The sequence below is a fragment of the Neoarius graeffei genome, chromosome 14 (assembly GCF_027579695.1).
Source record: "Neoarius graeffei isolate fNeoGra1 chromosome 14, fNeoGra1.pri, whole genome shotgun sequence".
Taxonomy (NCBI): Eukaryota; Metazoa; Chordata; class Actinopteri; order Siluriformes; family Ariidae; genus Neoarius; species Neoarius graeffei.
In genome coordinates, this window is record NC_083582.1 from 65,599,952 (window position 1) to 65,624,053 (window position 24,102).

At 44.1% G+C, this 24,102-nt stretch overlaps 1 protein-coding gene across 2 annotated transcripts in view; it reads left to right on the forward strand.

Annotated features, from left to right (window-relative positions):
- Positions 1 to 24,102, forward strand: part of cep131 (centrosomal protein 131) — a 103,553-nt gene that overhangs the window by 48,473 nt on the left and 30,978 nt on the right. For both annotated transcript variants that reach the window (XM_060940239.1, XM_060940240.1), the window contains 4 exons: positions 1,128 to 1,230; positions 6,409 to 6,610; positions 11,689 to 11,796; positions 16,271 to 16,388. In XM_060940239.1, coding sequence (XP_060796222.1) covers positions 1,128 to 1,230; positions 6,409 to 6,610; positions 11,689 to 11,796; positions 16,271 to 16,388 — 531 coding nt within the window. The remainder of the gene's footprint in view (positions 1 to 1,127; positions 1,231 to 6,408; positions 6,611 to 11,688; positions 11,797 to 16,270; positions 16,389 to 24,102) is intronic.

Here is a 24,102-nt window from a genome sequence, read left to right on the forward strand (position 1 = left end):
AAAGAAGAAGCCGTATCTAAACATGATCCAGAAGCGCAGACGTCTTCTCTGGGCCAAGGCTCATTTAAAATGGACTGTGGCAAAGTGGAAAACTGTTCTGTGGTCAGACAAATCAAAATTTGAAGTTCTTTATGGAAATCAGGGACGCCGTGTCATTCGGACTATAGAGGAGAAGGACGACTCAAGTTGTTATCAGCGCTCAGTTCAGAAGCCTGCATCTCTGATGGTATGGGGTTGCATTAGTGCGTGTGGCATGGGCAGCTTACACATCTGGAAAGACACCATCAATGCTGAAAGGTATATCCAGGTTCTAGAGCAACATATGCTCCCATCCAAACGACGTCTCTTTCAGGGAAGACTTTGCGTTTTCCAACATGACAATGCCAAACCACATACTGCATCAATTACAGCATCATGGCTGCGTAGAAGAAGGGTCCGGGTACTGAACTGGCCAGTCTGCAGTCCAGATCTTTCACCCATAGAAAACATTTGGCGCATCATAAAACGGAAGATACGACAAAAAAGACCTAAGACAGTTGAGCAACTAGAATCCTACATTAGACAAGAATGGGTTAACATTCCTATCCCTAAACTTGAGCAACTTGTCTCCTCAGTCCCCAGACGTTTACAGACTGTTGTAAAGAGAAAAGGGGATGTCTCACAGTGGTAAACATGGCCTTGTCCCAACTTTTTTGAGATGTGTTGTTGTCATGAAATTTAAAATCACCTAATTTTTCTCTTTAAATGATACATTTTCTCAGTTTAAACATTTGATATGTCATCTATGTTCTATTCTGAATAAAATATGGAATTTTGAAACTTCCACATCATTGCATTCCGTTTTCATTTACAATTTGTACTTTGTCCCAACTTTTTTGGAATCGGGGTTGTACTTCAATAAAGTCTATTTATTCTATGTTTTGCCAATTTTGAGAATTATTTTTGAGGATTAAGCCTAACCAGCAGCTGGCAGTGTGTTAACCAAAGGTCAGAGCTGTATGGTGTATTACAGAGAACAAAACATACTGTGACTAGATGGCTATCTAAAGGGTGTGTGGGGGGCGGGGAGCAAAGTTCTGTTTTTTATTTCTTTCTCCCTTTATTCTGTCCATTCCTCCCAACCTCAGGAGATTAAAAAACTGAAAGAGCTGATGAGCGCCACAGAAAAGATCCGGCGAGAGAAGTGGATTGACGAGAAGACCAAGAAGATCAAGGAAATCACTGTTAAAGGTGAGCTGGTGAAAAACCAATTATCCTGCCAGCTCGTCTTCCAGTCTCCGCTCAGCTGAGCTGTCAATGAGAAATAAAAAGCACACACAGTACTAGCTCCTGAGTGGCATCATCGGGTAAAATAGTTGTCGCATTATTGGTTGTTGGTTATGTCAACTGTCCAAACTGTCACAAAAAATTTGCAGCGATCATGTGACTGTGGGGACTTGGAGAGCATGGAAGAATCGGAAGTGACTAGCCAGTGACAGAGTGGGTAAATTACAGGAGGGGAAAAAAGACACACACACACACACACACACACACAGAGTAATGTATAAATAAAGGCAAGCAAGCACATTATAGTTCTGAACTAGCAGCAGTGTATGGGTACTGTAGGATTTTATTTATTTATTTTTTTGGAAGCCAATACTGGACAAACTTCTAGAACGATCCAGTTAATAAGCTAGTTTTACTCAGAACTAAGGACTACAAATTTCCAAGCACTACCAAGATCTTTTGAAAGATCGCTTACATGTGATAAGTAGGAATCGTATACATTAACGCTACGTTCACACTGCAAGGCTTAATGCTCAATTCCGATTTTTTTGTGAAATCCGATTTTTTTGTGAGGTCGTTCACATTAACAAATATATGCGACTTGTATGTGATCCTCAGTATGAACGAAAAGCGACCTAAAAGTGTTCCGCATGCGCATTGCAGGATACGACGACGTCACACGCAGTGAGCATGGCCAGTGTTTACGGACGTAAAACCGCCCGGTTGCGGTATGACCCATCCAATCTAGCTTGAATAGCTGCATCCCCCCAAATGGAAATCAGCTCCCTAACCTCTGCGTCCTTCCATTGAGAAGATTCAGAACCTTCACAGCCCGAAGCGTCCCTCACATTGATGTCATGCGCAGGGGCGCAGATACGTTTTTTTGAACTGGGAGGGACAAAAAACTGGGGGGGGACAAAGCTGCCAGCAAACCAACCCCAACCCCGATATGCCTGTCAAACTTGTTGTTAGTAACCATAGCAACCAAGCTCGAGCTCGCAACCTGTGCAGTCTGCGCAGCTCAACCAACCGAATATCAGTCTTTGTTTTATGTGAGTTGTTGCAACTATGTATACACTGCTGTGCACCTCAATAAACCGAATGGTAATTAGTCTTTTGATTTTTCCGTGAGGTTTGCCTTATACAAAGAAAGACAGCAAAGACGGTTTTTCCTCCCTATAAGTGGGGGGGGACCGAACGAGGTGAATTTAAATCTGGGTGGGACGAGTCCCCCCCTCTATCTGCGCCCGTGATTATGCGCCATGTTGTTGTAACTTTTTTTGAGAGACCCGCCACCTACTTCAGCGCAGAATAGTGACGTTTGTGGCTTGTTGATGACGTGTAAGTCGGATGAATGCGACCTGGCGGTTCAGACTGAAGTCGCATATGAAAAGAGCGGATAGGGATCGGAATTAGGACCACATATCCAAACGGCCTGGGTCGGATTTGAAAAAATCGGATCTGTGTCGTTCATATTGTCAATAAAAGATCGGATACAGGTCACATATGGGCGAAAAGATCGGATTTGAGTCACTTCAGCCTGCAGTGTGAACGTAGCCTTAGTATACCATCCTGATGCCCTACGTCTGGCTGGAGACTCATCACATCGCTCCTGTAGAATACGGCCCCATATGGACAGTCGAAAGTAACACCTGGAAGACGCTCTGGACTCTTACAGTAATGCTTTTATGGCTGAGGACTACAGTTGACTTGCTAACTTTAGGACTGCAGTTGTCATGAACAGTTTTGCACTCAAGTTTCCATCAATGAAGAGTTTATAACATCAACAAAACTGACTTCATGTTAAAACTGTTAATGTTATAGTCATGTTGTCTGTTGTTGCCCAAATGAGGATGGGTTCCCTTTTGAGTCTGGTTCCTCTCGAGGTTTCTTCCTCATGTCGTCTGAGGGAGTTTTCCCTTGCCACTGTCGCCACAGGCTTGCTCATTGGGGATAGATTAGGGATAAAATTAGCTCATGTTTAAAGTAATTGAAATTCTGTAAAGCTGCTTTGCGACAATGTTTATTGTTAAAAGCGCTATACAAATAGACTTGACTTGACCAGCTCCAAGTTAGCTGGATAACGAGAGTAGTTCATATCTTGTTACTACTTTTAAGGCATAAAAGGTCAGTAATGGATGACGGGGCACGGCCCTGTAAAGCCTTAAAATTTATTAGTGTGCTTACTCAAGCACTATTGTTCTTCTTAAGTTTACTTATTCTGCCTTGTTCCAACACGTTTTTGGATCCACTACTCCTCCTAGGGCGTTCGAGATAGAGACGCCGTTCCAACTCTGAGACGTTTGGCCCAAAGTGGTGTAGTGTGCTTGTATACAGCTTTTGGATCAACGCGCCCGTTCTCTTGTCCGTTGTTTTTCTTTTGGTTTTTTCCCTTAGAGAATGAATAGGGCTCATGAATCGACTCGTCCTACTCGGACACGCTCCATCGCAGATGCGCCAAACCTCATGTGATCCTTCAGGCCAACTCCCCCGACACATAGTACATGCAATCGGTTCTGACCCGCACTCCTATTTTTCCTTTCTTTTTGCTCATCCCTTTTTCCTCCATAGGCTTGCATTGATTTTTGGCCCCACTGAAAATGAATGGTGTTTCAGGAGAAAAACTTTCACTCTCCATCAAATTTTTTTTAACCAAGTGACCAAACTTCAAGAAACTTCACTTGATGCCTCAGGCCAAGTCCCCGCACAGATCCATCCCCTCATCTGAGATCTGCACTCGTCTTTTCCTTGGTTTTCACGCATCTCTTTTTACCTCCGTAGGCTTCCATTGATTTTTGGCCCCATTCAAATGAATGGAGTTTTGCTCAGTAACACTTCACCAAACTTCATACGGCACCTCAGGCCAAATCACCCATCACACACATGATATCGGTTCTGACCCGCACTCGTCTTTGTCTTGCCTTTCATCAGTCCATTTTTTTTCTCCATTTTGCCACTAATCAGTGGAAGCTTGACTGAGTCATTCCTCCCTTCCCCCATAGGTGATGATGCATTTGGCAAGCATCTGCTCATTTGAGACTTTTGCCGCTTTTCCACTACAAACGCGGCTGAGTCGGGCTGAGCCGTGCCGTGCTGAGTTGGGCTGAGTCGAGCTGAGCGGGGCTGTTGGAGTTGCATTTCGACTACAAGCGCGCTGAACCGTGCTGGCTGGAAGTGGGTGGACACATTGGGTGGAGTTAGCGAAAGTGGGTGGACGTCACGTGATGTCGTTAAGCAGCGCAAACAGTGACATCAGTGAGCTTTTAAGCGGTAGTCTCACGACCCGAATAGTAAACAATAAACATGGAGGACATGGAGTCGTTAGTGTTGCTGGTCTTGGTGCTGTGGCTTGTTGTCACCGACAACGCCAACAGATACTGGCAAGAGCGTATAGATGAGGCGAGGCGCATAAGGCTTCATAATTCTCGTAATTCTTCTCCTTCTGGGTTTACGGTGTTTACAGATCCCAGCGTGCTCGCGGGGCGTGTGTGGGCATGTGAGGACACTCCTCCTCACCAATCAGTGCACAGGGGAGTGTCTGCTCACGCCCCCAGCCTCACTCAGCTCGCTTTGGCTCGCTTCAGCCCCACTCCAAAACGGTGCGAGTTTTAGGGGCTAAGCAGGGCTGAAGCGAGCTGAGTCGTGCTGGTTTTTGGTAGTCGAAACGCGAGCCGTGTCGGGCTGAAGTGAGCTGAAGTGAGCTGAAAAAGGGTAGTGGAAAAGGGCCATTAGACAGCAAATCAACTTCAACTCAATGGCCACTTTATTAGGAATACTTACATGCACACACGATAGCAATTAGCATACGAATACTTTATTGTCCACATGTGGAAATTCGTCTTCAGTTTCACCACAGACATTTAAACAATTAAACATTAAAATCACAATACACAAATCAAGCATTCAAGCACTGCATTTTGTAAAAACAGAAGAAGAGAAAACTAAATTATTATAAAATACATTAGCACTCAAGAGTGTTTAAAAGAATAAAATAGCTGAAAAGTAATAAATATCATAAATATAATAATAAATATTTATTTAATAAATATTATTTATTATATAAATATAATAAATAATATTTAACACATGAATACATACAAGCATTCATGTGTTACCATGCTAGCTGTTAGCATGTTACCCATTACGATATCATGCCTGCTGTTAGCTCGCGAGTTGTTAGCATGTTCACCATTAGCATGTTATCATGAGAGCTGTTAACATGTTAGGATTAGCATGGTAGCATGCAGAGTTCGCATGTTTGCTGTTAGCGAGTTCGCCTGCGCATGTTAGCATGTTAACTGTTAGCATGTCACCCTCAGCGTGTTAGCATGCTAAAAGTTAACATACTAGCCATTAGCATGTTAGCCTGTTAACTGTTAGCATGATGGCTGTCAGCATATTAGCCTTTGTGTTAGAATTTTAACAAATAGCATGTTAATCATTAGCATGTTAGAATGCTAGTTGTTAGCATGTTATCTATTAGCATGTTAGCATTAACATGTTAACATGCTAGCTGTTAGCATGTTAGTATGTTAACTGTTAGCATGCTAGTTGTTAGCATGTTGGCATTATTAGCATGTTGGCATGCTAGCTTTTAGCATGCTAGCATGATAGCTGTTCTGCTACAGCTCAGCAAGCACACTTTGCATTTTCTCTGCGGAAATGCAGTCTAGTTAAAATAATTTTAAACATAATCTTATACTTTACCGGTAGCCAATGTAACTCGCAAAATATGGCAAAAGTGCGAGGTGTTGGAGATCAAATCTAGCAGCTGCATTTTGTCCACACTGTAGCTTGTTTATGTATGTAGCAGGCAATCCATAAAGGAGGCTGTTCCAATAATCCAATCTACCAATGACTAATGCATGTATTAACACTTGTGTGGATTGAGGTGTAAGATATTTCCTAATGCGTCCAATATTATGCAAGGCGTAATGGGCTAAATTACACAATTTGGTTATATGGCCACTAAAATTCAAATTTCCATCAAACCAAACTCCAAGATTTCTTGCCGCGTTAACGGGAATAACACTAGCGCTTCTAGCAAACAATTCATTAATACTAATTTTACGAAGTTGTTGGCGAGTTCCAATTATTAGGAATTTTTTTTTTTTTCATTTTGTATAATGTGCACTCGCTTAGGCCTGGAGCCAGAGATCCAAAAGCTAATCTCCAAGCACAAGCAGGAGCTGACGAAGATGAAGGTGATGCATGAGGCAGAGTTGCTCCAAGCAGATGAGAGAGCAGCACAGCGCTACGTCCGGCAGATCGAGGAGCTCCGACAGCAGCTGGAGAGAGATAGAGACGAACAGTGTCAGCGTGAGAGAGAGCTCGCCAAGCAAAGGTACACCGTCTACACACACATACATACACACCTTCTTAACACGGAAAAGAGAAAGCATGTCCTTTGTGCTTGCACACTGGTCATTACGAAACATTACCAGTGATTTAGATTTGATTAGATTAGATTCAACTTTTATTGTCATTGCACATGTCACGGGTACAAGGCAACGAAATGCAGATTGCATCTAACCAGAAATGCATAGCAGTAAATAACAAGTGTAATATACATAAATATAAATGTACAGGAATTACAGGGTATGGGATGGTATAATGACAGATATTTACAGTATGTTCAAAATGTGCAATATGAATGAACTGTAGTGCAATGGTATGATACATAGATATTTGCAGTATATACAAAACACGATATGAATAAACAGTAGTACAAATAGTGATGGTGCAATAAAGTCAGTTCAAGTCAATTCAGTTTGTTGGGGGGGTTGTTGATGAGTGTGTGTGGGTGGGGGGACCGTAGGGGGTGGAGTTCAGCAGTGAGACAGCTGAAGGAAAAAAGCTGTTCCTGAACCTGGTGGGTTTGGTCCGAAGGCTCCTGTAGCGCCTTCAAGCGGGCAGGAGAGTGAACAGTTTGTGTGTTGGATGGCAGGAGTCTTTGATGATGTTTATGGCTCTCCTGAGACATCGCTTCCTGTAGACATCCTCAATAGGAGGAAGCGAGGCTCCCATGACACGCTGGGCGATCTTCACCACCATCTGCAGTGCCTTCCGGTCCGAGACAGAGCAGTTGGTTAGGATGCTCTCGATGGTACAACGGTAGTTCACCAGGATGTCTGAAGAGAGGTGGTTTTTCTTCAGAGTCCTCAAGAAAGAGACGCTGGTGAGCCTTCTTGACCAAGTTGGAGCAGTTGGTTGTCCAGGTGCGGTCCTGCGAGATGTGGATCCCCAGAAATTTGAAGCTAGTCACACGCTCCACTGCTGCACCGTTGATGTGGATGGGTGTGTGTGTCAGCATTCCTCCTGAAGTCCACGATGAGCTTGGTTTTATTGGTGTTGAGCAGCAGGTTGTTCTCACTGCACCACACAGCTAGGTGGTCCACCTCCTCTCTGTAGGCTGACTCATCGTTGTCCTTGATGAGGCCCATCACTGTGGTGTCATCCGCAAACTTGATGATGGTGTTGGTGTAATGTGCAGGTCTGCAGTCATGAGTAAAAAGGGAGTAGAGGAATGGGCTCATCACACAGCCTTGTGGTACGCCAGTGTTTTAGTATGAGGGTGGAACAGTAGTGATGGTCTAAACGAACATGTTCGGGCCTGTTGGTTAGAAAATCCAACAATCAGTTGCAGATGGGAGCACTGATGCCCAGATCTGTGAGTTTGGTGATGAGCTTAGAGGGGATGACAGTGTTAAATGCTGAACTGAAGTCTATGAACAGCATTCTGGCGTATGTGTTGCTATTATCCAGGTGCAAAAGGACAGAGTGCAGTGCTAGGGAGACTGCATCCTCTGTGTTCTTGTTCTTGTGGCAGGCAAATTGGTGGGGGTCCAGGGTGGGGGGGAAGACAGGATTTGAGATTTGTCAGGGCCAGCTTCTCTAAACACTTTGTAATGATGGGGTGAGCTCTACTGGACGGTAGTCGCTGAGACATGTTGGACTGGAGTGTTATGGTACTGGCACGATTGAGGTGGTCTTGAAGCAGGTCGGAATGATAGCATGGGCCAAAGACATGTTGAATAAATCCATCAGCCCCCCCCCCCCCCCCCCCCCCCCAGCTCCCCAGCACATGTTCTGAGCACACGTCCGGGGATGCCATCAGGGCCTGCAGCTTTATGTGGATTAATCCTGCTCAGCACTGCTTTAACATCAGTGGGGGGAGTGTTAGGGGTTGGTGGTCTGTAGTCAGCCTTGCCCTGGATGCAGACTCCTTGTTGTCCTCCTCAAACCGAGCATAGAAATTGTTGAGCTTGTTGAGAAAGGAGATATCAGAGGATGGGGGGGGTTGGACTTGTAGTCGCTGATGACCTGAATGCCTGGCCACATACGTCAGGGGTTGGAGTTGGAGAAATGCTCCTCAACCTTCTGTTTGTAGCAATGCTTGGCCTTCCTGATGCCATGCTTCAGGTCAGCTCTGGCTGTACTGTAGGCTTGTACATCTCCTGATCTGAAAGCAGTGTTGCGGGCTTTCAGCAGTAGACGGGCTTCTCTGTTCATCCAGGGTTTCTGATTTGGGTACAAGGTGATCATTTTCTGGGTGGTGACACTGTCTATGGTGGTGGTGGTGATGTAGTCTAGTACAGAGGAAGCATAGCTCTGTGTCTGTGTGGGAGTGACAGGTTGCTTGAATGGCAAACATATTCCAGTCTGTGTGTTTGAATTGGTCCTGTAGCACAGAGTCTGTCCCCTCTGGCCACACTTTTGGCCCTTTTCCACTACCCTTTTTCAGCTCACTTCAGCCCGACACGGCTCGCGTTTCGACTACCTCAGAACAGCACGACTCGGCTCGCTTCAGCCCTGCTCAGCCCCCAAAACTCGCACGGTTTTGGAGTGGGGCTGAAGCGAGCCAAACCGAGCCGAGTGGGGCTAGGGGTGTGAGGAGACACTCCCCTGTGCACTGATTGGTGAGGAGGAGTGTCCTCACATGCCCACACACGCCCCGCGAGCACGCTGGGATCTGTAAACACCGTAAACCCGGAAGAAGAATAATTACGAATTACGAGAATTTCTGAAGCCTTATGCGCCTCGCCTCATCTATACGCTCTTGCCAGTATCTGTCCGCGTTGTCGGTGACAACAAGCCACAGCACCAAGACCAGCAACACTCCATGTTTATTGTTTACTATCCGGGTCGTGAGACTACCGCTTAAAAGCTCACTGATGTCACTGTTTGCGCCGCCTAACGACATCACGTGACGTCCACCCACCTTCGCTAACTCCACCCAATGTGTCCACCCACTTCCAGCCAGCACGGTTCAGCGCGGTTGTAGTCGAAATGCAATTACAACAGCCCCGCTCAGCTCGACTCAGCCCAACTCAGCACGGCTCAGCCCAGCTCAGCCGTGTTGGTAGTGGAAAAGCGGCATTTTATTGTCCCTCACTGTGGGTTTCACACGTTGGATGAGTGGCGAGTACTTAGGGGTGAGAAACAGAGAAAGGTGATCTGACTGTCCTATATGGGGGAGGGGTGTAACTTTGTATGCTCCAGCTCTGTTGGCGTAAACATGATCCAGTGTCCTCTTTCCTCTTGTGTGGCAGGTAACATGTTGATGTAGTCTGGGAAGTACTGTCTTCAAGTTGGAGTGATTAAAGTCACCCGCAAAAATAAAGGCAGCCTCTGGGTGCATTTCCTGCTGTTTGCTAATGGCTGCATGCAATTCTCCCATTGCAAGCTTAGCATTAGCGTCTGGTGGTGTATATATCAAGTAGGGCTGTGCGATGTCCCCTTAATTGGCATCGACGATGTTTACAGTGCAAACATCGTGATGGACGATTATATCGTGGGCGGGCGGGGGGGTTTAATACCACATTATTAAATTTATTATTATTATTATTATTATTATTAAAAGTATTAGATACTCATCCGAGGCTTTGGCACGTAAAGAAAAAAAAGCGCTAGGTGATGTGGAATATTTGGCCTTGATAACGGATATGTGGTCCAGCTGCAACATGATGCCCTATATGTCAGCTACCGTACATTATGTGGACCGAGAGTGGGCAATGCAGTCCAAATGCCTGCAGACGAGTTTCATGCCAGAGACACATTCAGCGGACAATTTAGAAGACGCATTGCGCGAGACACTTGCCGAATGGAAAATAGAGGAGAAAAAGATCGCCTGCATAACAACGGGGCGAATATTGTCACAGCCATCAAGCAATTGAAATGGCCGTGGTTAAGTTGTTTTGGGCACAATTTGAACCTGGCCATAACCAACTCGCTTGCGCAACAGAGGGCCAGTACAGACCGAGCGTTTGGAGTTTGCCGAGCAGTCAACACTGCGTTTGCGCACAGCTGGCTTCGGAGAAATGAGCTGCGCAAAGCGCAGGTGGAAACGAACCTCCCCGAGCACTCACTGATCACGGCAAGATATTAATCTGCTCTAACAATGAAAGACTAGTATTCAAACTATGAGAAGAAACTACACTTAAGCTATTACTCATTGTTTATTTACACCATATCAATTGAAGATGCATTTCGGCCTTTAGTGCGCACTTGAACGCGCTAATTTTTCCAATTTATTAGTGTTTGAATTATTGCACCAGCTTTTAAAATCATGATTTAATATATATATATTTTTTTACTGTCTTTACATTTATCAGAATCACCTTCATTCTTCCATTTGGTTTGACATTATGGCTTAGAGTGGACCATTTTGAGTCTGAAAGTATAGGCCTATTTACCAGATTAAAGTTATTTGACTTCTGCCGAAGTCTGCGCTTCACTGCCGTTTGATAAGGTGCAATATTTCCCGACTGAAGTTGTTAATAGTGGCTATTTGTTTGAACAACATGACAAATTTTACATTAAAAGTATAGTGTAGGCTAAAAAATGAAGTCAAAATGTATTATTAGTAGCATACTGTATTTGTGTAACCACATGTTATGTTCACTAGCACGTCCCTGCACCATAGCCTACGGGAACAAGCGGTAATAGGATATTACTTTATAATGATTTATATAATTATGTATTTATAATATGTTATATATTTATATATTAAACAAAACTAACTAACTAAACTAACAAAAAACTAACTTTTTAGGTTAAACAGGCCCAGATGATACCGTATATGCATGATTATGACAGGAGGGGGCGTGGTATCACGATGGTGGCTCTCCATCGTGATGGATGACCACCATCGTCGATGGACGATGGCATCGTCTATCGGCACAGCCCTAATATCAAGAATATAAATTACATTAGCATTAGTAATTTAATCTTTTAATAGTTTCCAGCACCCGTGAAAGGATTGAAAGGAAAATACCTAGCCAGTTGATGAGAGATTATCTCAAGGATTGTATTTCCATACCATGATATTTCTAAGCTATTCATCTTGAATTCTTCTTCATAATTATAGTTGTACGGCTGGGCTGTGTTTAACTGTGTGTGTGTGTGTGTGTGTTACGGTAGGTTTGAGAAGCAGCTGCAGGAAGAAGAGAATGCCTTACAGCAGCAGAGGAGGCGGCTCTACAAGGAAGTTGCTGATGAAAAGGAGCGACTTGCCCAACAAGCTACAAGGTCAAGCTTAGCATTCATACACCTTTTTAGGCTTTGCATTAAAAATAAAATAATCAGGTGATCTTTATGCATTTGGCACTGTGCTGCTGACCGAGCCAAGCGTAAAGGGTCCAGCATTTAAACATGATCGATATCGATCGTACAAGCCTTAAATACAATAACACACACAAGTGCAGCCACCTGATTGGCTATCACAAGCTTAAAAGACTAAAACCACAAAGTATTCTCGCACATGGGCAACCAATATGGTGTCCAGGATGTGATGTAAATTCGTTGACAGCCAGGTACTGGAAGTTAAGCGGAGCCGATGTAAACATACTTGTTAGCCTGGATTCTGAACCTCGGGAAAAAAAAGATGCGCATCTGGGAAATGATTTCAGCAGCGAATTATCAGATGATGCGAATTATAAAATCGGTGGCACTTTGCAAGGTCAAATTCCGGAAGGCAGGAAAACCGGTTCGACAGCTACACTGTATCCGGCGCTGATGTGGGAAGTGTGCCAAGTGTGAAGTTCACTTTGAATGTGTTTTATGTAAAGAGCTCAAACTTTTGAGATTATAATACAGGCACAGTCACTGAATAGTTGACTCATTATCTCTAGCCGCTTTATCCTGTTCTACAAGGTCGCAGGCAAGCTGGAGCCTATCCCAGCTGACTACGGGAGAAAGGCGGGGTACACCCTGGACAAGTCGCCAGGTCATCACAGGGCTGACACAGACACAGACAACCATTCACACTCACATTCACACCTACGGTCAATTTAGAGTCACCAGTTAACCTAACCTGCATGTCTTTGGACTGTGGGGGAAACCGGAGCACCCGGAGGAAACCCACGCGGACACCGGGAGAACATGCAAACTCTGCATAGAAAGGCCCTCGTCGGCCACGGGGCTCGAACCCGGACCTTCTTGCTGTGAGGCGACAGCGCTAACCACTACACCACCGTGCCGCTATCCAGCACTTATTTTTTTTAAAAATAACGTGGGATCATTTATTAACACTAGCCAGTGTTTTAGCCAGTGATTAAATATATATTAGATTTGAATGTCTATACTAGGGGTGGCATAGTGGTGTAGTGGTTAGCACAGTCACCTCACAGCAAGAAGGTTCTGGGTTCGAGCCCAGTGGAGTTTGCATGTTATCTGTGTGGGTTTCCTCCGGGTGCTCCGGTTTCCCCCACAGTCCAAAGACATGCAGGTTAGGTTAACTGGTGACTCTAAATTGACCGTAGGTGTGAATGTGAGTGTGAATGGTTGTCTGTGTCTATGGTGGGGTTTACATTAGACCGTATCAGCGGATCATCAGATTAACGTTTTTAAAACGATTCGCGTGCACACAGCAACGCCAATACACGGATACGCTAATCACATGACTAATTAGACGGCACGTCACATGATCCCAGTGCATATCGGGCATGCACAAGTCACTCACCACTTGCAAGCGGAAGGATGGCAAGCGAACACCTTCTCCAGCAGATAAACACACCTGGCTGTGATGTTCATGTTCTCACTGAGTTTAAGCGCCTGAAGGAGGTAAATAAGTTGAAATGTGTAAATAAACCTCAGTGCGGCTCAGCGCTTCCTCCTGCGCTCCAAATCACTCCGCCCTGAACAGCGAGTGCCCTCTGGAGGGTGCGCACTCCGGCCCTGCGCAGCTCACAGAGCGCGCGAGTGAAGCGCACGAGCAGTGATTCGGGACTGAGCCGCTGTGTGTCGTTTCCTGTAGTCCGCGCCGTTTTTCAGCAGTCGCATCACATGACCAACGTGGCATGACCAACGCCAGCGAATCAGGAAGGTGGATGTCACAGTGACGTCGTCCAATGACGACGTCAGCTAGAGCTCAGCACTACGTTTCCTCGTATCTCAATGTTTACACAGCACCGGATCAGATACGAACTGGGTTGAATACGTGGGCCCTGGCCGATTCAAGTTGTTCCGCCTGTGGAGTCGTTTCCCGGCGTTTTAATGTGCACGGACAGTGCATCCGCGACGAAAACGAGACGGATACGGTCTAATGTAAACACCACTTTAGTTTGGATTAGTTTGGATTAGTCAGATTTGCCAGCTTCATCAGTGATTGAGATTATTCCATACAACTTAGAACCATTGGTTTAAATGAATTAAGATCAGTCGGCTGGTTGGTTTTCAAAATAATAAACACATGCATGTGTTTTTGTGATAAATCCATATTATACTGAGCGTATGTCCCACATTAATCAATACAAAGTAGCTGCATCTTTCAGTTCTTTTAAATCAGGACTGAATACGTTCTTCTTTGCCGCTGCCTTTTATTAAATCAAATTTGAGACTTTTAATTTGATTTCTTTCAGCGCGACCACAATGCATGATGGGGTATATTGCTTTGGTTAGTGACCATTATTGTACACTACTTTTCATGATGCATTGTGGGATACTTTGAGCCCACTATATAGGGTGTAAATAATCCTCACTAAGGTTTTGGACAGCGCTATAAAATGGCGTCCCCACTATTATAGTGCCCTATATAGTGAGTAAGGAGCGATTTTGGACACGGAAAACTTCCAGCTTGATTACGTCAGCATTCGAAAGAGGGTGCGCACGTCTTTTGACCATGTTGGCAGATGTTGGTCACTTTGATTTGCGCTGTACGTTTTACTTCCGTCCTACGATGTCTCGCACAGGTCTCAGCGAATCTCGTTTACGGCCGTTGCTTTGGCATATGGACTGATATGTGGCAGATCACAGAATCCAGGGACACATGTCTGCCGGGGGGGCATTTTGATTTATTGACAGATTCAGAAAGTACAGTTTCTAAGCTTTCCAATGATGCCTTCCATGTGGAGATCTGACAATATTTGAAGAATGTGTGGCCTTTTGAAAGTGTATACTTCTTAAAACAGAAAAGGGAGAAAATCGCCCTCAAAGTTTTCCATCTCAGCTACTCTGGGTGTAGGGCGGGCACATAATGGTGCTCATTTGCATGACATTAAGGAAAGCCCTACCCCCTACTAGCTAGCACGATACTACTTTCATGTAAACAAAGATCACCACGTCAATTTTCCTTCCATGCAAAGTATGCCCAACACAATTATGAAGTACAAAAATAAGTCCTAAAGTATACTTTAACGTTTTGTGGTTGAAAAATTACTCACACCGTAAGAAAGATAGCACGATGATGACACAACTAACACAACACTAGTTTAATGTAAAGCCTCGGTCACAACCGGCCGTACGTGCTCCTACAGCCGGTCTGCATGCAAAAAACGCAAGAAACACACGGAGAGCGCGCGCGTGAAACGCATGAGAGCGCGCGTGTGAAAAGCACGAGAGTGTGCGTGTGATGTGCTGATTTTCGAGCCGTAGTCTGGCCGCAGACCGGCCGCAGAGGTTCTTTGTCATGTCAAACAAACTCTACGGGCGCTTACGTTTTTTTTCAGGTTGCAAGACAAACTTATGGCCAACGCGCGTCTTTCTCCGTGAACCAAAAAAAAACCGCAGCGATTTGGGAAACGCCAAAAATCACACGGCCAAAAAATCGTACGTCCGGTTGTGACCTAGGCTTAACCAAACCACAACACTCTCCGTTACATGCAAAAATAACCACACAGCCTTAGATTAATAAACTTACCCCATCAGAAAGAGAAACGGCGCCTTGCACACACCAATGCCTCCGATGGAATGTAATCCTAGAACGGTCCGTGTATCATCCGATCATTCAAGTATTCCATTCAATCTGGAAAACGAGGTTGCGTTTTTTTTTTTTTTTGCTAGAAATGTGTTATCTCCGATGTAAATACAGAGTGTCTGTTTGCTTCGCGGTGTGTCAGGTCCTCTGCGCTCTGTTTAGTAACTCATTCCATAGTGAAATCACACGCCTGTATGCAGTTAAGTAGCCATGCGCTCAGCTCGGATCATACAGCTGATTCGCGGAAAAAAAAAAACAAAAGACTTAAATCATCATGTGAATGGCCCATATGGTAATTTACCCACACCCCCCAGCAGGCTACAGTCCTGACAAAAACGAGACAATTTGCAACAAAAAATGTATGCTTTTCCAACAAAACAATCTATTATCTGAAATACTGATTGCATTCTTCAAGATCTCAACTTGCACATGATGGAAAAAAACAAAAATCACAAATTTAAAAAAAAAAATGCTTCTTTTGCGATTATCTCTGATTCGTTTCGGCCGACATGTGTCCCTGGATTCGGTGAGGGGTCACATATATCTCTCATCTCATCTCATTATCTCTAGCCGCTTTATCCTGTTCTACAGGGTCGCAGGCAAGCTGGAGCCTATCCCAGCTGACTACGGGCGAAAGGACTGATACATTACGTAGCATATTTCAACCACTCAAAACTTGCTATAGCAGTGACAAAATAGCTGTCAGAAATGCATTCCTATATTTAATAAAATGAGAAATAGAATTTTGATAATAAAAAAATTGCCTTCAGTTCCCCTTTAAGCTCACCTGAGTGTGTATGTGTATTGCAGGCAGCATGCTGAGCTGGAGGTGTTGAAGACTCAGTTGGAGAACAGTAGCTCCCTGGCTAATCGCACTCTTAGGGAAGAGCTGGAGAAGAGCCGAGAGGAGCAGGAGAGGCGGCACCAGGTAAAACCCTGAAAGCACAAGTGTAGACAAATTTGCTGTTTTATTTCCGAAGGTTGTTTAGAAAAATTAAACAGAATTGTAAAACGGCGGCACGGTGGTGTAGTGGTTAGCGCTGTCGCCTCACAGCAAGAAGGTCCGGGTTCGAGCCCCGTGGCCGGCGAGGGCCTTTCTGTGTGGAGTTTGCATGTTCTCCCCGTGTCCGCGTGGGTTTCCTCCGGGTGCTCCGGTTTCCCCCACAGTCCAAAGACATGCAGGTTAGGTTAACTGGTGACTCTAAATTGACCGTAGGTGTGAATGTGAGTGTGAATGGTTGTCTGTGTCTATGTGTCAGCCCTGTGATGACCTGACGACTTCTCCAGGGTGTACCCCGCCTTTTGCCCGTAGTCAGCTGGGATAGGCTCCAGCTCGCCTGCGACCCTGTAGAAGGATAAAGCGGCTAGAGATAATGAGATGAGATGAGAATTGTAAAACATTGTATGTTGTTATATGTGTGTCATGCTGCACATGGAAATCTGGAAAGATTTATTCTCTCATGCCCCTTTTCCACCAAAGCAGTTCCAGGGCTGGTTCGGGGCCAGTGCTTAGTTTGGAACCGGGTTTTCTGTTTCCACTGACAAAGAACTGGCTCTGGGGCCAGAAAAACCGGTTCCAGGCTAGCACCAACTCTCTGCTGGGCCAGAGGAAAGAACCGCTTACGTCAGTGGGGGGGGCGGAGTTGTTAAAACTGCGAAAGATCGCCATTTTTAAGCGACAAGAAGCAGCAGATGTACAAACGTGAAGTCATCCATTATTATTATTATTATTTTTGTTGTTGCTGCTGCTGCTTCTTCTGCGTTGTTTTTGCTTCGATATTCGCGCCAAGGTTTATGCAAACGTAACTGACGTATACAACGACGTAATGACGTATACAACGACGTAACTGACGTATACAGCGACGTAATGACGTGTCTTCTCTTAGCACCGCGAGCGATGGAAAAGCAAACTGGTTCTCAGCTGGCTCGCAAGTTGAACGAGTTGTGCACCAGCACTGGCTCCGAACCAGCCCTGGAACTGATTTGGTGGAAAAGGGGTATCAGTGCACAGACAAACTCCGACAACACACTACTATACACTGCTCACTGCACGCTACAGCTGCAGACTACAAGTGCTCTACTTGGCCCTGTTCTTCTTTCATTGCATAACAAACCTGAGAACTGGATTAGTATAACTGGATTGAGTTGCACACTCCCATTTTCTCTGGAAAGGGCAGACATAGTACACTGTGTGCACAATTATTAGGTAAGTGAGTACTTTGACCCTACCATTATTTCTGTGCATGTTTTCCAACCGCAAGCTAGATACACTTGAATGCTAATTGGATTTAAGCATTCTCAGGTGGTATTTATTTGTGTAATGAGGGAGGGTGTGACCTAAAGTCATTAATACCCTCTATTAAGGTGTGCATAATTATTAGGCAGCTTCTTTATCTCAGGCAAAATGGGCCAAAAAAGAGATTTAACAGACACTGAAAAGACAAAAATTGTAAAATGCCTATCAGAGGAATGCAGCACTCTTGAAATAGCTAAGCTATAGAAATGTGAGCACAGAACAATCAAACGTTTTGTTGCAAATAGTCAACAGGGTCGCAAAAAATGTGTGGAGAAGAAAAGACACATACGCTACGTTCACACTGCAAGGCTTAATGCTCAATTCCGATTTTTTTGTGAAATCCGATTTTTTTGTGAGGTCGTTCACATTAACAAATATATGCGACTTGTATGTGATCCTCAGTATGAACGAAAAGCGACCTAAAAGTGTTCCGCATGCGCACTGCAGGATACGACGACGTCACACGCAGTGAGCATGGCCAGTGTTTACGGAAGTAAAACCGCCCGGTTGCGGTATGACCCATCCAATCTAGCTTGAATAGCTGCATCCCCCCAAATGGAAATCTGCTCCCTAACCTCTGCGTCCTTCCATTGAGAAGATTCAGAACCTTCACAGCCCGAAGCGTCCCTCGCATTGATGTCATGCGCAGGGGCGCAGATACGTTTTTTGAACTGGGGGGGACAAAAAACTGGGGGGGGGGACAAAGCTGCCAGCAAACCAACCCCAACATGCCTGTCAAACTTGTTGTTAGTAACCATAGCAACCAAGCTCGAGCTCGCAACCTGTGCAGTCTGCGCAGCTCAACCAACCGAATATCAGTCTTTGTTTTGTTTTATGTGAGTTGTTGCAACTATGTATACACTGCTGTGCACCTCAATAAACCGAATGGTAATTAGTCTTTTGATTTTTCCGTGAGGTTTGCCTTATGCAAAGAAAGACAGCATAAACGTTTTTTCCTCCCTATAAGTGGGGGGGACCGAGCGAGGTGAATTTAAATCTGGGTGGGACTCGTCCCCCCCTCTATCTGCGCCCGTGATTATGCGCCATGTTGTTGTAACTTTTTTGAGAGACCCGCCGCCTACTTCAGCGCAGAATAGTGACGTTTGTGGCTTGTTGATGACGTGTAAGTCGGATGAATGCGACCTGGCGGTTCAGACTGAAGTCGCATATGAAAAGAGCGGATAGGAATCGGAATTAGCACCACATATCCAAACGGCCTGGGTCGGATTTGAAAAAATCGGATCTGTGTCGTTCATATTGTCAATAAAAGATCGGATACAGGTCACATATGGGCGAAAAGATCGGATTTGAGTCACTTCAGCTTGCAGTGTGAACGTAGCCAAATTAACCGCAAAAGACTTGAGAAGGATTAAACATGAAGCTACCAGGAACCCATTATCCTCCAGTGCCACAATATTCTAGAACTGCAACCGACCTGGAGTGTCCAGAAGGACAAGGTGTTCGGTGCTCAGAGACATGGCCAAGGTAAGGAAGGCTGAAACACGACCACCACTAAACTAGACTCACAAGTTGAAATGTGAAGATTGGGCCAAGAAATATCTGAAGACAGATTTTCCAAAGGTTTTATGGACGGATGAAATGAGAGTGACTCTGGATAGACCAGATGGATGGGCCCATAGCTGGATAACTAATGGACACAGGGCACTTTGACTTAGGCCCTGTCCACACGGCAATGGATCCAGGTGACTCCGATACAATTGCTTATCGTTTAGGCCTGGCGTCCACACGGCACCGGCGTTTTGGGTGCCCAAAACGCAATCTTTTTGAGAACGGGTTCCAGAGTGGAAAGATCTGGCAACGTTGCCGTTGTGAAGTCGTCTGGATGAGTAAAACGGATTTGTTTACGATGACGTCACAACCACATGACTGTGAGTGCTTCACGCCGGGTAGAAGTGTAACGAATATCACCAGGAAAAAGCCTTACAGAGCACTAGTGAGAGTGAAACACGAGCTTGGATATTATTATTATTATTATTATTATTATGTTCAGTGTTAGTTCACAGTAGTAATGCAAGAAGCAGAATAGTGACAGTAATAGTGAAGCAAAAACATGCAATTGTACAAACACTGCAGCTCTACAGCAAAATATTCATTTATGAAATGGTCTGATTCTTAACACCAGTAGTGCCAATGAGCTTCTCATTGCGATGCGATGTGAGTTGTCAACAAATCCTATAACTTGGTTCATGAAACGCGCTTACAAAATATTTTCACTGTGAATATTTATTGTGTAATGGTGCAATCCCGCCAGCAAAAATAGGGGAAAAAAGGAGCGATCTCACCTCTTCAGATGTTGATTTAAGTCCGACAATACATTCCTTAAAAAGGGCGTAGAGGAGCAAATTAATCCAATTTATTCCGGACCATTAAAGACGCCGCCTTCCGCGTAGAATCATACGTCATCCTCGCCGCCATATTGGAGAGGTCAAAGCGGAGAATAAAGATTAGCTGCGTTTTAACTGTACCAACAGGTTTACCGTCCAAACGAGATCATATGGGATTACCTTTCACATGTGAGAAACAACAAATTAATTCCATCAACGTGTATCATTCACTTTATTCCGGACCATTAAAGACGCCGCCTTCCGCGTAGAATCAAACGTCATCCTCGCCGCCATTTTGGAAAGGTCAAAGCGGAGAATAAAGATTAGCTGCGTTTAACTGTACCAACAGGTTTTCTGTCCAAACGAGATCACATGGGATTACCTTTCACAGGCGAGACTGGAAAAATACTTTTCATTGTATTTGGTCATTATAATTTAATTTTACAAACAGATTTTCCTGACTTTGTGGCTAATATGGTCTTGCGCATAATAGTTTATGCGCATGCGTCGTTACTTCTTCTATTGTTCTGGTGTCTCCGAAGGGACCGTCTTACAGCGCCCCTAGAGGTGTGGCATGTGTATTGCATCGTTTTCAGCAAGCGTTGCGTTGCCATATGGACCTGATATTTTACTGATTGTTGCCCATTTGGACGCGATATATTTTTAAATAACATCTCGTTGCCGTTGTCGTGTGGATGTAGCCTCAGACACCAGCAAGGTGGTGGAGGGGTAATGGCATGGGCTGCTATTATTAAGGATGAGCTAGTTTGACCATTTCAGGTTGAAGATGGACTTAACATCAACTCCCAAACCTACTGCCAGTTTCTAAAAGATACATTCTTCAAGCAGTGGTATGAGAAGAAGTCTGCATCATTCAAGAAGGCCATGATTGTTATGCAGAACAATGCACCATCACATGCACCCTAGTACTCCACTGCTTGGCGAGCCCGCAAAGGCCTTAAAGATGACAAAGTAATGACATGGCCCCCTTCCTCACCTGACTTAAACCCTATTGAGTACTTGTGGCCCCTTCTTAAGCATGAGATTTACAGCGAGGGAAGACAATACACCACTCTGAATAGCATTTGGGAGGCCATGGTTGCTCCTGCACAAAAAGTTGATCGTCAACAAATCAAAAAACTAACAGACTGGATGGAAGGCTCATGGCAGTTATTGAAAAGAAGGGTGGCTATATTGGTCACTGAATATTTTTGAAATGCTAGAAGTGTTTATTTGTTAATTCTGAGTTATTTGTTACACTGAAAATTAAAATAAACAAGTGAGATGGGAAACTTTAAGCTTTTCATTTAGTTGCATAATAATTCTGCACACAAAATGTTGCCTAATAATTCTGCACACTTATATATTCCCCTGAGAAGGCCTAAACTCCCTTTTCCTCTGTTAATCATTCTGGTTTTAGGTTTATTAACAATTTGGATTGACTGAGAGCACTGTATTTGTTCAACGATAAAATTAATCATCAGGAATACAACTTGCCTAATAATTGTGCACACAGTGTATATTGAGACTCGAAACCATTATCGGGGAGTCAGTGATTGGCTCACGCGAGCGGTCCAGAAGCCGAGAGAGACCATTATGTTATTGGATCTGAGTCAGGAGGTCATGATGCTAATGCAAGAGATAACTGCTTTGTATATTTGTGCTAATGAAAGTGGGCATGTATTGTTTGTTTTGTTTTATTTTTGCTCATCTGAATAAACCATGCACACAGTTTAAATTATGCATGAACATTTTCAGGAATATATTATGTAAAAACATACCTAGAGTCGGAATGTAGATCGACCGTGTAGAACCAGAGCAGGTGGGTGGAGCACAGAAGCACGGCAGGCCAGAGCAGAGTTCTCAGAAACACTTTTTTTTTTTTTTAATGATATGTGTGGCTTTTCAGCTCATTCACTCTCTCACACATGCATTCGGGTCGGGAGAGAGCTCCCTTTCTCTGCTCTCTCTCTCCTTTTATAGGGCGCGGTCACTGGGGAAGACACACAAACACGGGTTAACTCACATCAGGTGCAGTGATTCTGCCACTTACCTTCCCTGACTCCGCCCTCCATTCACAGACCGACGCTTGACCATGCCTCTGCTGCCACAGACCCGTAAATCGAGAGCTTTGCCTTTTGGCTCAGCTCCTTCACCACGACGGACCGGTAAAGCGACCGCATCACTGCGGAGGCTGCACCGATCCGCCTGTTGATCTCACGCGCCAGCCTTCCCTCACTCGTGAACAAGATCCCGAGATACCAGTCGATCTACGTTCCGACTCTCACCTATGGTCATGAGCTTTGGGTAATGACCGAACAAACAAGATCGCGGATACAAGCGGCCGAAATGAGTTTCCTTCGCAGGGTGGCTGGGTGCTCTCTTAGAGATAGGGTGAGAAGCACAGTCACTCGGGAGGAGCTCGGAGTAGAGCCGCTGCTCCTCCACATCAAGAGGAATCAGCCGAGGTGGCTCGGGCATCTCTTTCGGATGCCTCCTGGACGCCTCCTTGGGGAGGTGTTCCAGGCATGTCCCCCTGGGAGGAGGCCCCGGGGAAGACCCAGGACACGCTGGAGGGACTATGTCTCTCTGCTGGCCTGGGAACGCCTCGGTGTTCTTCCCGAGGAGCTGACCGAGGTGTCTGGGGAGAGGGAAGTTTGGGCTTCCATGCTCAGACTGCTGCCTCCGCGACCCGGCTCCGGATAAGCGGAAGATGATGAGATGAGAGGAGATGAGACATATCTAGAGTCTTTTAGATTTTTTTTTTTTATTACTTAAAATACATTCAAGAACTTTTTTCTAAATATCACTGATTTAATTTTAAAAAGTAAAAAAAGTGTGTGTGTCAGGATGATAACATGAATTTAAATGGAAAAAATTACTGATAATAATAATAATAATAATAATAATAATAATAACTTGTCCAGTGTGTTTATACATTCAGGGGTTTTATACATTTCAGATTAACATACAGGTCTAAAATATTTTAATGTTGACCAAATGGATAGAAAATAGATTTTTTCTATAAAATACAGCAATATTCTTGGTTTACACAGTTTAGGACCGACACTCGATGCACTGACACTAATTTTAAGAAAACTAAGGTGGAGTTTGAAACTAAAGTCTTTAAAGGTTATTCCATGAAATCAAGTCGTACATGAGCTGATAGCCGACGAGGCGCGTAGCACCGAGTTGACTATAAGCCATGTACAATGAGAGTGAGTGTTTTATTCTATCCACATTCACTGGATTTTCACTGGAAATTCACTGGAGCAATTTGTGAAAAATATGATGATGATAATTCTTGAAAAATAAAACAAGATACATTCTTACCATCAAATACTTTCATTCCATATATATATATATATATATATATATATGTGTATGTATATAATGAGTGATTCCATGCTTATGGGTACTGAAATGGGGACATGAACTTATTTTTAAAAATTCACCTAAAACCATTTCTTTTTTTACCATCAGGTCACAAAACATGTAATCTTTAATGAATGATATGTTAAAAGATAACTTTAATTTTCTGAGATGTAATAAAAGCATATTTATATGCCAAAGTCAGAATGTAACAGAAGTGTTGTGGACATATATATTCTCAATTTTAACAATGTAGAATTACTTTTTGAAACATAGGAAGGTGATGTTTTAGCAAATATAATTAATAAACATGTGTAGTAGAATAAACATACACATTCTTTCAATAAGATTAACATGGTATATAGCTAGATTGTAATTAATTTGTAACAGACGCGAGATGGACAATCGTAACAGAAGTAATGTAACAGACATCATTTTGGAACTCATAGGCTTGACTTTGGCATATAAATATGTTTTTATTACATCTCAGAAAATTAAAGTTATCTTTTAACATATCATTCATTAAAGATTACATGTTTTGTGACCTGATGGTAAAAAAAGAAATGGTTTTAGGTGAATAAGTTCATGTCCCCATTTTAGTACCCATAAGCGTGGAATCACTCATATAT